Source organism: Prosopis cineraria, unplaced genomic scaffold, assembly GCF_029017545.1.
Source record: "Prosopis cineraria cultivar Desert tree isolate PC_DT_omini unplaced genomic scaffold, ASM2901754v1 PC248, whole genome shotgun sequence".
NCBI lineage: Eukaryota > Viridiplantae > Streptophyta > Magnoliopsida > Fabales > Fabaceae > Prosopis > Prosopis cineraria.
Window position 1 is genome coordinate 37,504 of NW_026555575.1, and position 17,080 is coordinate 54,583.

The 17,080-nt window shown below is 34.5% G+C and overlaps 1 protein-coding gene across 3 annotated transcripts; it reads left to right on the forward strand.

The window, feature by feature from the left end:
• Window positions 1-7,408: 7,408 nt before the first annotated feature.
• Window positions 7,409-16,479, forward strand: LOC129296054 (uncharacterized). Of its 3 annotated transcripts, none has more exons than XM_054934650.1 (14): window positions 7,409-7,589; window positions 8,061-8,324; window positions 8,858-9,032; window positions 10,387-10,470; window positions 10,559-10,800; window positions 11,111-11,327; window positions 11,603-11,682; window positions 12,759-12,843; window positions 14,245-14,376; window positions 14,469-14,582; window positions 14,679-14,726; window positions 15,628-15,712; window positions 15,990-16,046; window positions 16,162-16,479. In XM_054934650.1, the coding sequence occupies exons 2-14, from the start codon at window positions 8,107-8,109 to the stop codon at window positions 16,320-16,322; spliced, it is 1,698 nt and encodes a 565-aa protein (XP_054790625.1). In that variant the 5' UTR covers window positions 7,409-7,589; window positions 8,061-8,106; the 3' UTR covers window positions 16,323-16,479. The 3 variants fall into 3 exon arrangements, with proteins under 3 accessions (XP_054790625.1, XP_054790628.1, XP_054790627.1); XM_054934652.1 differs by having other exon boundaries at window positions 7,414-7,526; XM_054934653.1 differs by lacking the exon at window positions 16,162-16,479 and having other exon boundaries at window positions 15,990-16,155.
• Window positions 16,480-17,080: the final 601 nt, after the last annotated feature.

The following is a 17,080-nucleotide window of genomic DNA, read 5'->3' on the forward strand; positions in this document are numbered from 1 at the left end:
TATATGGACTAGGCCTTTATAAGCCTAAGCCTAAAAGCTCGGTTACTCAATTTCACTTAAAAGTTGAGGCCCAACCCTTATTTATGACTCAAGACCAAGCCCATAAGCCCGATTATGAAAAAATAAAATAAAATTTAACATTTTAATTTACTTAAAGTATTTTAAAATTTAAGATATGTCAAACTAAAATTTCACATAATTTAAAAAATAAACTCAAAATTTAAAAGTCCAAATAAAATAAAGACAAAAGTAATTATTAATGCTCATCAAGATCTCTCTCATCATCATCCACAAATAAAATGTTATTTCTAACTTTGTCATAGGTTTGAGAGTGAGCAACCGAGTACAAGTGTGTTGTGTAGGGTTTATTTGGAGATTGAAAGTCTAACTTCAATTTGACCATTCCCTAAAATTCAACATGGAAACAAAAAAAAAATTGGCTTGACGGGCCACCCGAGCCCAAGCCCATTTTTATGGTTTAAAAGGGTCGGGCTTAAAAGCCCAATTATTCTAAAAAATATCAAATTTTTAAATTTAAAATTTTATTAAAACAAGGTTAAACGAACGATCTATCAAGTTTGACTTTTAGTTTTAACTCTAAAATCAAGTCTTTTTCTTCCTGCCAGCCAACTACTCATTGAGCTGGTGTCACTATTTGACGACAATGCCACTCCCCTCCAACTCTATTTTTTCCAACCACCTCAGTCCACCCAAAAACTTTCTATTGGCCCTGGTTCACTTATCACGGGACCATATCACACCAAACGTTTTACAAACCATGATTGATCCATGGAGAACGACTGAAGCTAATTACAATTATAAAATGCTACTAGTATGAATATAAATAAGGTAAAATAACAGTTAAATCTCCAAAATATTGAATTAATTATAGTTAAATTATCAACAATTTAAAAAAAAGTTAAAAATATTGATCCAGAAAATTATAAATCCAAAAATTTTAATTATAAATAAATATTTAAGTATTAAATATAACTCTTAGATTGTAATAAAAATTTTTATTTATACTTATTTGAATTGATATTTATAATTTATTTTTTAAAATATTTTGTGAGAAACCTAACTATCATTAGTCTAATCTTTTATAACCTGACTGTTATTTTCCTTATAAACACACCTGTGAAATGCGATTTTATTGGTGAAATATACGTTATTGATTTCTTGACCTATTTTTATAGCTGAAAGTGCACACAAGCTGTCTGGGAAATTCTTGTAAGCGATTGCAAGCACATTATTATTTTTTATTCTCATCATTTTTATCTTCTTAATGGAGAAATCATCATAAGTATGAAGAAGGACACAAAAAATGAAATGGGATGGGTGAGAAGTTAGGTGGCGCGATTGGTGGTGCAAAAAATGAATATCAAGTGACCATTGATGTAAAGCTCAGTTAATCCCCCATTATTATGCAAAACTCGATTAATTTATGCGACGACACCATTAATCTACCAGGTCGTCCTTTTTGCTTGTTTTACCTTAAATCTATCATGTCACTGACATGTTCCTTTTTGTACATGCAGATTTGAAGTTTAACGATTATTATTGCATGTTTTTGTCTGGGAAAAAAAAAATCTGACAATTTGGTATCTTGCTTTATCTTTTCCTATTCTATTCCAAGGATGGTGTTTTTTTTAGCACAAGACCATTCAAAAAACGATGCAATAAAAACAAAATTATGTTATGTTAGAACTCATAAGATTCCCACGCCTGGATGATTATAGATTATAACGTTTAAATTGTCACAAAATGCTTGGTGGACAAATGTTCATCTCGTCTTTCATAATAAGCTGCATAATTTTTTTTGACAATTTTAAAAAGAAATGCCTTTCAAAAAAGTTGTATTGAGTAAATGGTGAAGCTTCAATTGAATTATATTTATTTCAATGAATCTGACAATCTAACAAATATCAGAGCTTTCCAAATTACTCACTAACTTTATCGTTGCACTAGGATGGTATTTAATATATTTGAATAATCTCTTAATTTAATCATCCCTATCATCTCAAATGATGCATTCGTAGATGGTAACTTCATTGACATTGAAAAAAAAAAATCAATGTCAAATTTGACCCACCTTAATTTTGAAGGATTTCATTTAATTTTAAAACTAACATTTTCTTTGGTCAAGTGATTGATTTTTTAGTGGTGCTTTAGATTGTTATTACCTCTATTAGATGATCATCTTTAAAATAAACCTCCTTACATCTAGTTTTTTAGATGTTCTAGCGAGGCATGAGAATTACAATTAAAAGAGCAAAAGCTTGTCAGTAGGGAGTGTCTTTTGTTAAAATACACTTTTTTAATAAAATACACTCCCCCTGGTTTTTAACATAAAACACCATATAAAAGTAGGGCTGTGCAACAGGCGGGACGGGTTGGCCCGTAAGGCTGCCTGTAGCCCGTCCCGTTTTGTCCAAAACGGGCTGGGCCAGCCCGTACCCGTTTGTAGCCCGTTTCAGCCCGTTTAAAAACGGGCTGGGCGGGCTGCAAATGGGTCTGGGCGGGCTGGCCAGCCCGTTTTGGACAAACAGCCCTCAATTTGCTTTAAAATAAAAAAATATTCTATGCTTTAAATTTCTTGTAATTCTACCTAAAAATAGTTAAAATATCACCATCATCAAAGGAAATAAACTCTAATATTAGCAGCTACATATTACAGTCATCCAAGGCACCAAGCATCATCAGTCTTCAAAAATACAACATTAATCAAATCAAAGTAACCATACAAATTGACAAATGGTCTTGCCACAAGGCACAAGCAAAAAGCAATAATCCGACACAAATAATCTTGTCACAACTCACAAGCCAACAAGGCAACAAAACAATCCATCACATATTTAATCTTGCATTGGATCGTCGTCGTCGTCGTCGTCATCTTCAGAATCACTAGAGATGGTTGAACGTTGAGCCCCTGATTCTTCCTCTACAAAACAAATTAAGAAAATTATATTCATTAATATTTGAACAATGTAAAGTAATATAAAGTGAAAATGTTAATGAAATTACCAATAATAAGATTGTTAGACTCATCAAAATTATCAACATCAAGCTCTTTTAATTTGAAAGTAGGTTGAGAAAGCCAACTTTGAGCACAAATGAGTGCCTCCACCATTTTTGCAGAGAGGGAGCTCCTAAAAGTATCCAGTACTCGACCTCCCGTACTAAAAGCAGATTCTGAAGAGACAGTAGAGACAGGTGAAGCTAACACATCACGTGCAATCAAACTCAAGACCTTATACTTGAAAGCATTTACTTTCCACCAAGCTAAAACATCAAATTTTGGATCACGAGAAGCAACTAACTCAGCGTGAAGATATTCATCCACCTCCGAATTTTTTTCCTCTTGGCGTTCAATGCTTGCAATTGTATAGAATTGTCTCATTGTTTCATCATCCATGACCGCCAAAACATCATCATCGGGAATTGAATCTTGATTCTCCCCAACATTGTCATCACCGTGTTCTGCTCTTGCTTGAGATTGAGAAGCTTCACTATCAAAGACATCCTTTGAATATTCACCATATAAGCTATACAAGACATCCATGATATTTTTTGTAACCAGCTCACGTTGTATAGGCTCAGAATACATATTTTCCAAAGCAACTTGGACATATTTAAATTTGTATCTAGGGTCTAGTATCACTGCTATCACCAACAATGGATTCATGCTATCTGCCTTACCCCAGTATTTATCCAACTTACTTTGCATTCTTCTCACCATGTCACCCAATAGAGCATTAGAATTAGTTGCACTTGTCTTAAGCTTAGTTTGCATTGCAACTATTTGCTGGAAACATGTGTTAGAAGTCACAAAATTTGATGCAGAAAACTTCAATGTCATGGAGTAAAATAGCTTCAAAAAGACTATAAACTCTTTTACAACACCCCAATCATATGGACTAGGAGGTTCTTCTTCAACTTTCTTTTTAAAGTATTCATTGTAATCTTCATCTTCTTCTTCCATCCGATCAAAAACTTTAATGAACTTCACAGCATTTTCCAACATCAGATATGTTGAATTCCACCTAACAACATAAAAAAAGCTCGATTAATATTAGAAAAATAAATATAAATTAACAATTCATAACAATAATTAAAATTACCTAGTGGGACAATCCATACTAAGTAGACTTTTTGAATCAATTCTTTGCTTTCCCATGAGCTCCTTGAATCTACGTAGCCTAGCCGGAGAAGATCTAATAAATTTTATCGCATGCCGAATGAGTTCAATGGACTTATTCATCTCTTTCAATCCTTCAGAGACAATCAAATTCAAAATATGAGCAGCACACCGCATATGCATATACTCTCCATCACATATGAGGCCATTCCATTCCCTCAAACGTTTTTTTAAATATGCAATTGCAGTGTCATTGGAAGAAGCATTGTCAACTGTAATTGTAAATACTTTGTCAATACCCCAACTAAATAAACATCCCTCAATTTCCTTCCCGATGGTATCTCCTTTGTGGTTTTCAATTACAGAAAAATTCAAAATCCGCTTTTGTAATGTCCAATTCTCATCAACCCAGTGAGCAGTCAAACACATGTAGTTGGCATTTTGGATTGAAGTCCAACAATCTGTGGTAAGGGACACACAAACTTTAAATTTCTTAAAATATTTCTTTAGATGTCTTGCTTCTTCAAGATACAACTTGTAACAATCCCTAGCAACTGTCCATCGTAAAGGGATTTGAAATCTAGGCTCAAGTCCGTGTAATAGTTCTTTAAAACCCTCCCCTTCCACAACTCGAAAAGGCATCTCATCTTTTACAATAAATTTAGCAAGATCCTTCCTGCACTTCTCTTGATTGAACAATTGTGTAGACATTGTTTGGCTACAAGTAACAGAGAATAAAGATTGTGTCATCTTGTTGGCTTTGTTTGGATTCTTTGGGCACTTTTCAAAATGCCGCCAAAGTGCTTTAGTCCCATGGTTCGAAGGATGACTCGCATAATCCATGCCACAATAGTTGCATTTGGCACGGTGCTTCCCTTTAGTTTGCTCAAGTGGCATCCTCGTAAAATGCTTCCAAGCTTTAGATCTTTGCTTCTTCCTTTTCCTAGCCGATGCTTGTTTTTGTCCCTCATTATTTGTGGCATTCTCTACTCGAGTAGTGGGACTGTGTGATGTCGCAGTAGCCTTAGTTTCAATATCACCTTCTTCCACGTTTGCTTTAAGGGTTTGAGTGTTGCTCATCCTTTTAAATTCTAAAAAATTAGGAAGGTACAATTATTCCAATCAAGCAGCCACATAATTTCATAATACAAAAAAATCACATAATTTTAATTTTCAAGCATAATTTCAGTCAAGCAATGTATTTATACATGTTCCCACCAATGTGGAGATCTTTACATTATGAAATAGTTCAATATATTCAAAAGTAAGTTAATTAACTTATGCATCCATTCTTTTGTGGGATTCTCATGGAATCTGGTGCTTCTTTGCAAGCTGGTTACAGACTTACAGGCACATCGACACTGCTTGGGAATATGGCGTTCAAGAAATTAATTAACTACAACAGGTTGGACACGCAAGCAATACTGGAAATTGAAAAAGAAGGATTTGTTTGTCACCTCTAAACTCTGTTAATGAAATCTATTGGTGGCATATCCAATTCAGTTAAACTAATTCACAACTAAGAGCAAAGGCAGAGTCGCTGAGTCAAATAATCATCACTATAATGTTAATAACTTACTTGGTCTTAGCTTGGCAGGAAGACATGCACAAGATTGAATCAGGGAGTGAGCAAGCCAGCGAGGCAGCAAGATATTGTGACTAAGCGACAGAGCAAGATTAATTATATCATACACAAATATCATATAAGAAAGGAATTACAAGTAATTAATATAGATTAGTGATTAATCATACTTGGAAGATGTTTCTAAAAAGCACGGTAGTGACTGTGAGAAAGAAGAATCCTTTGAAAGGAATTCTCAAAAGCTTACCCCACAGCCTTGTGGCCCAGAATCCTTGGAAACACTCCAGAAGACAAGTTTCCTCTACGACTGAGAATGCGAGATTGGAGCTGTGGAGGTATGCGACTATGTCTATGAGTCTGCCCGAGTGCCCTCTGCCGCTCTGCGTTTACGAGTTTGGCTGTCTGAGTGAAGCTGCAGCTGCCTGGTCTGCCGTCTGCGAGAAAGAAGAATCCTTCGGAAGGAATTCTCAGAAGCTTACCCCATAGCCTCGTGGCCCAGAATCCTTGGAAACACTCCAGAAGACAAGTTTGCTCTACGACTGTGAGAATGCGCGATTAGAGCTGTGGAGGTATGCGACTATGTCTATGAGTCTGCCCGATTGCCCTCTGCCGCTCTGCGTTTACGAGTCTGGCTGTCTGAGTGAAGCTGCAGCTGCCTGGTCTGCCGTCTGCGTGCGATGATTTGCGATTGCGAGGGAGAGGGACCGAGTCCGAGGGTTTTGATTTCAGGCTTTCAGCAGGCAGGAAATGGTATTTGAAAAACCGCACCTGTTTCACTGTTCACTCTTCCAGTATTTTAATAAAAAATAATTTGCAAATTTTTTTAATTATTACGGGATGGGACGGGTTGCCCGGTGGCTAACCCGTAGCCCGTCCCGCCCGTATATCTTACTAACGGGCTAGCCCGTAATTTCAGCCCGCCCGTTTTTTTGTTAAATGGGCGGGTTTTTACCCGCTCATTTTTAACGGGTACAAGCGGGTCGAGCGGGTAGCGGGTTACTTGCTCAGCCCTATGTAAAAGTTCTATTTGATCCTTCACAAAATACATCTCATAAAACTTGATAAAGCATTGATGAGTTATTGGGTTATTAATGAAAACACCTACATATTTAATTGGTTTATTTGGGTGACATGTTTAAAGGTAAACTTAACAATTTTAATTAAAGATGATTTAGAATTTTTATAGAGTTTTTTGAAAAATCAAGACTCTTAATTTTAATTATATTTCTTGAACCGTTTGATTTTTTAATTAAATGACGCAGGGTGAATTGGATCGGAGGAGGGAGCATCATTGAATATAATATACACATATCTTGCAGCTTGAGGGACGGTGGCGGGAACAAAACCATGCCGTGCCGGTTTTCTCGCGGGGTCCGAAGTAACTAATTTTTAAATATTGAAACTAAAAATTACTCAATTTTTCGACAAAACATTCTCAAGTATATATTATATTGGGTCGTTTTTTATTAAAAAATATAATTTTAAATTTAACATTTTGTTATAAGTTTTTAAATTTTTTTAATATTTTAAATTCTTTAAATCTGAAGCATTTAAAAATAAAAGTATGATAATTTAAAATATTAAAAAAATAAAAATTATAATAAAATTTAAATAAAGTGTAAGAATTCAGTCGTTGACAATAAAATAGGAAATGGGGGACAATTTCAATATCCAATGAAATAGAAGGATGAATAAACTATAAAAATGGATGGGTCGCCGGCTACGCCATGTACCAGTTCAAGAGCGTCACGCGGACTTGTCATTTGAGCTTCGCAGTGCCGGAGCCCGTGCGTACCGAGATTGCTGGTATCGTTGCCAACACTCTTTCCCCTCTTTTAGGGTTTCGCGGACTCGACTATTAATTTTGCGGTAATCCGAATTCTCAGCTTTTTCCACTATCAGCACTTCTGAAACCCGTCTTCTTGGATTTGTTATTTCGATTTCCACTTGATCCTGAATGTTTCTAGATTCATTTATTTCTTGGGTTCTCTCACCGTGCCTAATATATGATATGGCTTTTGATTTGAAATGCTCCAAACTGTGGAATTAAGGTATCCTGGAGAAAATGTTTCGTGTTTCTGAAGTAAATCTTAACAAATATATATTTCTGTCATTGGAATTGGGTTACGTGAAAACTCCGAAGAGGGGAATCAGTTTATTTGTTTCCAATGACTTCTTTTTGGAACGGCGGTAATTTTTGTATGCCTTTATTTCAGTGTGGAAATTGTGGCTGTGACTGCTGCTTATACGGATGCAGATTTCGTGCGATTAGATTTTTTTTTTTTTGAAGTTTCATGGAAGCTTATTTTTAATGGATTTTTGTTTGCTTCTTTTATACAGAAAGATGGTCACAGATCATTAAGGTTACTGCTGAGTTCGTAGCTAAATGGATTCCGCAAGGAGTTGGTTACAGAAGTTACAACCACGAGATAAAATGAGGTCATCGTCAAAGAAAAAGGACGATAGTGCTGGGGTAGATTCAAATCAACCGGTAGATGACGAAGCTCTTTCCAGTACCACAAAACAGAAGGTTGCTGCAGCCAAGCAGTACATTGAGAACCATTACAAGGAGCAAATGAAGAGCCTTCAGGAGAGGAAAGAACGGTATGATTCAATCTTTTCTCGCCGATAATGATTAGGCTTTTCTTTTCATTTTTCCGAAAAGAAAAAGAAAAAGAAAAAGAAAAAAGAACTATTAATTAATGACTCTTCAAACCACCTAAAATAAATACCTGAGCGCCCTCTGGCTTTCCTGTTCTGGTAGTCTACGCAATACATACAATTCCAGTTCTTTACTTTAATACGAAGCTCTGTGTCTCATTGGATACTTCCTTCTCTATGGATGACATGGTTGAATGTTGATGATGGAAGTTTCTTTTGTGTAGTCTTATTATTAAGTCAACAATTAGTAGACTTCGTGTCTGATTTGATACCTCCATCTCCATGGATGACGTGGTTGATGATGGAAGTTTCTTTCGTATTGTCTTATTATTAAGTCAACAATTAGTAGACCTATATTCATTATGAACATGTCAAAATTGATGAAAGTATTATCTCTGCTTGAATGTTAATATGAATTACGATTTTGAAAATCACTTTCATGGTTAAAGTTTCTATGCCTCATTTTTTCTTATTAGTCGAACTATCTTGGAAAAGAAGTTGGCTGATGCTGATGTCTCAGAGGAAGATCAAAGCAACCTTCTTAAGTTTTTAGAGAAGAAGGAAACAGAATATATGCGCCTTCAAAGGCATAAGATGGGCGTTGATGATTTTGAGTTATTAACTATGATTGGAAAAGGTGCATTTGGAGAGGTATGTATAAGTTTATATATGGTGATGATTGAGTATGCCTCTTTTTCAAGTTTGTAATATTTTTGTCCTATTAATATATTGAAATGTGATGGTAGGCTGATTTATTTTTATTTTATTATCCATGTTTTTATTTGTTTGACTTAGTTCTAGATGTTTTAATTGAGCATATTCAAGAGGAAATCCCCAAATGTATGCTTTTTGCAAGTGATATAGTTCTTATTAGTTAGACAAGAGAAGAGATTAACTGCAAATTTGATTCATGGAAGAGGACATTGGAATTGAAAGATTTCCACCTGAATAGGAGTAAGACGAAATATTTGCATTATAATTTTGATAATAGGTTAGTTAATAGTAATTTGGAATTGAAATTGGAAGTTCAAATCATACCTCAAGTGAAAAAATTTAAATATTCGAGAGCTATTATTCAATATGATGGGAAAATTGATGGGGATGTTGCACCTAGGGCACAAGATGGGTGGTTTGGTTAGAGAAAGGTTAAAGATGTTATTTGTGATTGAAAGATATCTAATAAACTTAAAGGAAAGTTTTATCGAACTACGATAAGATCAACTATATTATATGGTAGTGAATGTTAAGTTTTAAAGGGATAGCAGGAGCATAAATTTAGAGTACCAAAGAGGAAAATGTTGAGATGGATGTGCAATCATACACGTTAAGATGAAATCTGAAATGAGTATATATGAGGTAAAGTTGGCATAACACCTATGGAAGGAAAATAATAAAAAATTGTTTAAGATGGTTTGGACATATATAGAAAAGACCCTAGGAGGCACTGATAAGAAGAGTGGAACAAATAATTTTGAGCCTTGTAAAGAGTAGTAGAGGAAGACCGAAAAGAACATTTATGAAAGTTATTAACCGAGACCTCTTAGTTAACAACATTCATAAAAGATTGGTAAATGATAAAGCACAATGACGTAGTGTAATTCATGTAGTCGGCCCCATCTAATGAGATAAGGTTTGTTATTTTTGTTATTATTATTTGAGTTCATCAAAATTGAGAATCAATTTAATACTTTTAATTTAACATTTATTCTTGTTTGAACTCTCATTCATTTATAGGCATATAATGATCAAAGCACTTTTAAAGAGTAGATGTGTAGAGGAAAATATTTGTAATAAGTAGAATATATTGAAAAGGATGATTTCGATCTGCAAATAATATAAAAATAAGTTTTTATTTCCTGAGAAAGGATGCCCCCCCAAAACCCCCACTAATTTATTTGATTTTGGAATGAAAACTTGCAGTACTTCTTAGCTGAGTCTCATTGTTCTTGCACGTATTTTTCTGCCGATGATTTGACTGCTTCCTAAACTTTTGAATTTGATGTAGGTCAGGGTCTGCAGGGAAAAGATGACAGGCAATGTGTATGCAATGAAAAAGCTGAAGAAATCAGAGATGCTTCGTAGAGGCCAGGTTGGCAGGTTTACATTTAGTAGTCTCTAGGTTTTATCAAAGTGCATGAGGTTGCCATACTCATTTTGAGTTTTGTAAATCTCTTCAGGTAGAACATGTCAGAGCTGAAAGAAACCTCCTTGCAGAGGTTGACAGCAATTGTATAGTCAAACTTTATTGTTCATTCCAGGATGATGAGTATTTGTATCTTATTATGGAGTATCTACCTGGTGGGGATATGATGACTCTTCTTATGAGAAAGGATACCTTGACTGAAGATGAAGCCAGATTTTATGTAGCGGAAACAGTTCTGGCTATTGAATCTATTCATAAACACAATTATATCCATCGGTATGGGGCTTGTTATTTATTAGTGTCCAAGCAATCCTTTGTTCTCTTTTATATTGAATTCGACTATTGCATGTTGGTTAGGTTCTAGGGAAGCCAATATACAGTGACTTGCTAAAATTCCAAAACTATCATTGGAAGTACAAGTCTTCTCATGATTCTTGACTGCTACACATGTCAATTCAAAATGGTGTGACACTGAACTATATGATGCCTAAAATCTAATTTTATTGTTTGTACATCAATTTATTTGCGACAAAAGCTGCCTTAGTTAACAGTAGAGCATAAATCTTTTCAATATTTAATGATGCAGGGATATCAAGCCTGATAATTTGTTACTTGATAAATACGGACACTTGAGACTTTCAGATTTTGGACTATGTAAACCATTAGATTGCAGCACACTTCAAGAAGATGATTTTTCAGTAGGTCAGAATGCAAATGGATCTTCACAGAATGATGAACGCTCAGCTCCAAAACGCACACGACAAGAACAACTACAACACTGGCAAAGGAACAGAAGAACACTTGTATGTTTACTGCAATCATGTGCTAGCTATTTCTTATTAGTACTTGCTGTGGTGTTTCCTCATAACCTTGTTAAATGTACAAGTCATGTGCTGATAAAATGTACTTGCAAACCCCCCTCTCCTTCCAACATGAAGAAAACCATGACTGCTAATACTGAGGATATTTGTGAGGACTGAAGAAGATTTGTTTCTTTTCTCAATGTGTGAGGAATAAGTGTGTTCCTTTCCGCTTATGTTGTGTGTGCTTTATAATGGTGAATTCATGGATGTTGCAGGCTTATTCTACTGTTGGCACACCTGATTATATTGCTCCAGAAGTTCTATTGAAGAAAGGTTATGGAATGGAATGTGACTGGTCAGTTTTATGATATTTAACTCTTTTTTGATTTATTTCACTCTGATTTGTGTGGCAAGTGAATTAGAATGTATATTTTAGAACCCAAGTGTGTTCTTGCCATAATTTATTGGTTATCTTTCCAAAATATTTCAACTTAGTTTTAGTTCCTGTTTGGGAACCCAATGTTTTACATTTAGAAAATCCATTTACACTTTTAGGATGTTAAAAGTTGTTTGGGAAACAATTTGTACCCAAATTGACTTTCCTAAATTTAGGCTCAAAAGTACATTTGGCTAATCTTATTTCCTGTAGCTTTTCAAACTGAAAGCACATTTCCATCCCTCAAAACTTATGCATCATTCATCACTCTGACGCTCTTTGCCCTTCGTTCCATCATCAGCATCCCAATCAAATTAAATTAAAAACCTTATTTATTGTACTTTCACGCTAGTTGCGTTATGCTCTCAGTTTTTGTGTTCTTAGAGGATAAAATTAAAAGGCTTGTTTAATTCAATGACACTAAATAAAAAATATCAAATTCTTTCATATTTAAAAACGTTATAATTAAAAAATTAGCCAAATAAAACGAGAACAAAAACAAAAACATTAGAAAAAGGTAATATCAAAAGCTGTCATAAATAATTAAATAATTTTTAAATATTTATGATAAGAATTAAATATCCTTCTCAAAAATGCCTTGTAAAAAAGATGAGGGGTTTTTAAAATTTTTAGAACAATGTAATTATATTTAAATTGTTCTAATATAAAATAGTTTTATAACAAAAATTATAAATAATAAAATCAATGTCATATTCTGTAATTATACATTCAAAAGCACATTGCAATATATATAATTCAAGCAACTTTTAATTTACCAAACTAACTTTTGAAAAATTGTATCCAAATACAAATTTTGTTATCACAACTGACTTTTATTGAATTGAACTTTTAACAAACTGATTTTTCACTGATGGAAAACCAAACGAGCTCTTACATTCACATTTCATGCTTGACATCGTTTGTCTTTTCCTTTTTTCTTTTTAATGGTTTCATATATTATTGAAATACTGTAATGATTGTTATGAAATATACAGGTGGTCGCTTGGAGCGATTATGTATGAAATGTTGGTGGGGTATCCTCCATTTTATTCTGACGATCCAATGTCAACATGTAGAAAGGTAATATTTATGATAGAGCTGTTCATTGCTACGAACATATCTTTGACATAGCTTTTAGTTTTGCAAGTTATTCCAAGAAACTCATTGTATTTACTGTAATTTGAGCTGTTTGCGTTTGATGTTGAAATTTAGGTAGTTATAATTCTGTTGCAGTTCTCATCAATGTCTTGCCTTTTAAAATATTTGAAATGATACTAAGGAGGCATTTAGTATCATGTGATCTCAGATACCACAGTATCTTGCATATTTTGGTAGATATTGCAATAAGGATAACTTTGTATTCATGATGCCTATATTAGGCTACACGTGTTAGTCCATGCTGTTTACTTTTTTGAATTTCCATGTACACCTTTTGAGACACACTCATAATTTCTGAGTCAATTAATCTGGAAAGGTTATGATAAAATTGGTAACTGAAAGAACTAATGTATTCCACCTTGTCATGTGAGATGACAAAATATTTTGGCTGTTATTAAATAACATCCTTTTGGGTTAAGAAGCAATATAAAGGTGATATTTCAAATGTCATCATGTTATTAAATAACAACACACCAAACATTGTCATCCAAAATATCATGGTATGTGAGATAATAAGGTCGAGATCATAATGCACCAAACAACTCTTAAAGATCTTAGGAAAATCACAACCCAGGACTGTTGAATAACATTTATTACTATACAAGACCAAATAATTCTAATTTTGCTCTGCAAGACCAAGGGGCCTAAATGTAATTAAAATTTATTGTGAAAAAACAAAACTATCCCTGACACCACACACACGCACACACACACACACACACTTGTTGTGATGGGGGGAATTTAATGCTGTTAAAATGGAATTGAAACTTATTTTTACTTGAATGAGGTTCATTAGATCACAATACTTCCTCTTTACCACTTAGTTAATATTTTAGAGTTGTTAATGAAGGAATTGATTGTTGTTAAAATAGAAATGAAACTTTTTTTTGTCCTGAATGAGGATTTGTTCACTAAATCACAATACTTGTTCCTTTCCACCACCAAATTAATTTTCTGAAATTGTTGATGAGAGAATTGATTATTGTTAAAATGAAAATGAGACTTGTTTTTTCTCAAATAGGGACTTGTTAAAAGAGTATATATATACATGAGGGGTAGTTTTGTCTTTACACAATAAATTTTAATCACGTTAAGGTTACTTGGTCCTGCAGAGCAACAAATGTTATTCAGTTGTCCTTGATTGTGATTTTCCCAATATCTTATTGAGCTAAGTTCTTGGCAATTTTGTCCTCGTGTACGAAAGTCAAACCATATAAGCCAATGTTCAGTCATGATGAAGCTGACCCATTTTTCCCCTGTTAAATTCATTTGCTGTGAGTCTGCCAGATATTAGTTGAAAATTGAAATACGTGTTTCATGCAGATAGTAAATTGGAAATCTCACTTGAAGTTTCCAGAAGAGGCAAGACTATCCCCAGAGGCTAAAGATCTTATTTGTAAACTTTTGTGTAATGTCAATCACAGGCTGGGGTCAAACGGTGCTGATGAAATAAAGGTGTTGTATGGTTTGCTCTATTAGAACATCCTGGATTTGTTCCATTATATGTTTGGATATAGAGGTTACCTTGCTGTTGTATTCCATTTCAGGATCATCCATTCTTCAAAGGTGTTGAATGGGATAAGCTATATCAAATGGAAGCTGCATTTATTCCTGAGGTCAATGATGAATTAGATACTCAAAATTTTGAGAAGTTTGAAGAGGTATTTGGGCCTTTACGGTTATTGCTAGGCATAAATGCTTATCTAATGCCTTTTACCTTTTCCTATCGCTCCTCATTTTCCCTTTCGCATTTGCAGTCAGACATCCAGAATCACCAAGCATCAAGATCTGGGCCTTGGAGAAAGGTAATCTTGGATGCATACTTCTCTGTTGCTGATATGTCTGCAAGTTATCACCATAGTTAACATTTGCATAATCTTCTGTTGACTGATATGGTGATGAAACAGTGCGGTGTTCTTTTCAGTCAGTATAATATATGAAAAGAAAATAAGCATCATTATTTGAATTACTTCCATATGGAAATTAAATACATCTTGGGTGTTGTGAAAATTAACTTCCCCTTGATTTTACATTGCTGTGAGTTGGCTGTTGAGCTAAGTTGAATAAAATTTAACGTCTGGTAGGCAGGGCCATGGTAGCAGGAACAGGAAGCATGCTGCCGGCTGTTGAACTTGTTTGACATTCCCATATCAGAAGTTCTAATTTATTTTTCAATTTTAGACAAAGTATGTCTTCTGAAGTCATTTGGCTAATGTCGAGCTAAACAAACTTTTTCAGGACCATGATAAGGATTATGTCTTAATCGATACCCTTGTAATTCCTGAAATTTGGATTTGCCAGTCATGACACCTTTCCTGAATTCTTAAGTAATTTTAAGTTATGACTCTGCTAGGATTTTGTATTTGTTGGGCCCAGTGAAATGTAGATGATTAAGTATGTCCCTGCTGCTCCAAGGTTGTTTGGAATTACTCGAGATATAGGATATCACTTTCCTCAATGAAAAATTTAATATTGTTTGCCTTGCTATCATTAGCAGTACAAATGGACTTGCCTTTGTCAAGTGCAGTCGTTGGTTATATTCTTCATTAGCCGGTGCCAATGAACGTTTCATTTAGGCAATATATCATGTTATATGGTTGTTGATCTTCTCTTGTTTGATCTTCTAGTTCTTCGTCTGTTGCCGCTGATCAGGGCTACACATTTTTTTCACTTTCATGTTGTCTCTTTTAATGGGTGATTTTACAGATGCTCTCGTCTAAGGACTTAAATTTTGTTGGGTACACATATAAGAATTTCGAAATTGTCAATGACTATCAAGTTCCTGGGATGGGTATGTCACTTTTTCTGTAACACCTCTGCATATTAATTTATAATGTTTTATGCAACGCTCTATATTGAAACCTTCAATCATGATCAAGTATATTGTTTTACCAAATACTCGGATCAGGATTAAGGTTCAATAATGGAAATTATAGCCCATGTCATGGATGCCATTTTTTTTTTAGGATACATTATTTTCCTTTAATGCAATAATGGATATTGAATATCATTAAACACATGCATGCACAAATAGTTCTCGATATAATTTTTTTCCTCTTACCTTGCAGCCGAATTGAAGAAGAAATCCTCCAAATCAAAGAGGCCGACTATCAAGTCACTTTTTGGTATGCTTTCAAAACTTTCTGACCTTTCTTTTTTATTTAAAAAGATCGATATATTTGGTTGCTCGCTCCTGTATACTTTTCTGTTTCTCATCTGATCAAAATGGGGTTGAGACAGTTGGTGAATCAGAAACATCAGAGTGTCTGCTTTTCAGATGCACCTGCAGGCAATCAATCTGCTCAGGGAGCTTTCTAAACCTCTTGCCACCCCGTTTAGAGGTAACTAATAAAGACAGAGAAACCTCCCTGACAGGCAAAACTGTGACATATCCAGTCTGACAGCATAGGAGCCATAACTCATGCCAACAGCGTTAACTTTTTCAATGTTCAATATTATTATTCTTAACGTTATTCGATGCTTGGATACGTTTCTTGGCTACAATAATGGTTACTTGGTACTTGATTGCTTGCTTGAGCAAAGGCATGAAGAAAGTTATGTGCCGAACTAAGTGGAGGTGTAAACCTCTTACTGGAGGTGTAAACCTCTTACTGCATTATGTCGGTACGAGAAACACTGGTAAACGGATATACTCTGTAAATTTGTACGTTAGTGATAGCCAATTATTTGTATCACTTTCTATCTTGCAACGTGTAATATATCCCAGGGTTTTGTTACGATGTGACTTATCAATCGTAATTAAACTTGTTATGTTAAATTACATAAAAATGTAAATATCGCACCATCTAAGAGTACTATAAAAATATAGTATAACTGAACCGAACAGTTTTTTAAATTTTGCATTGCACATCATTCTTGAACGTTGATTCTGAGAGGTTGGTCAAGTAAACCTAATCCAAACTGGAAGCATTCTTTTAATATCGAGTCCCTTTGTCGTTTTGGTTGGTCGTTCATCTCGCTTACCTTGATCTTTGATTGTGACTCAATCTAAAAAACTTTGGTGCTACTTCAAAACCTTGCCGCTGTTAGACGAAATTCGAGATCCGCAACGAGGAGAATATGATCTTATTAAGCTGATTGACGACAAAGTCGTAACTTTTAAAAAGACAATGTTGTGAGATTTTCAAATGTCTTAGGT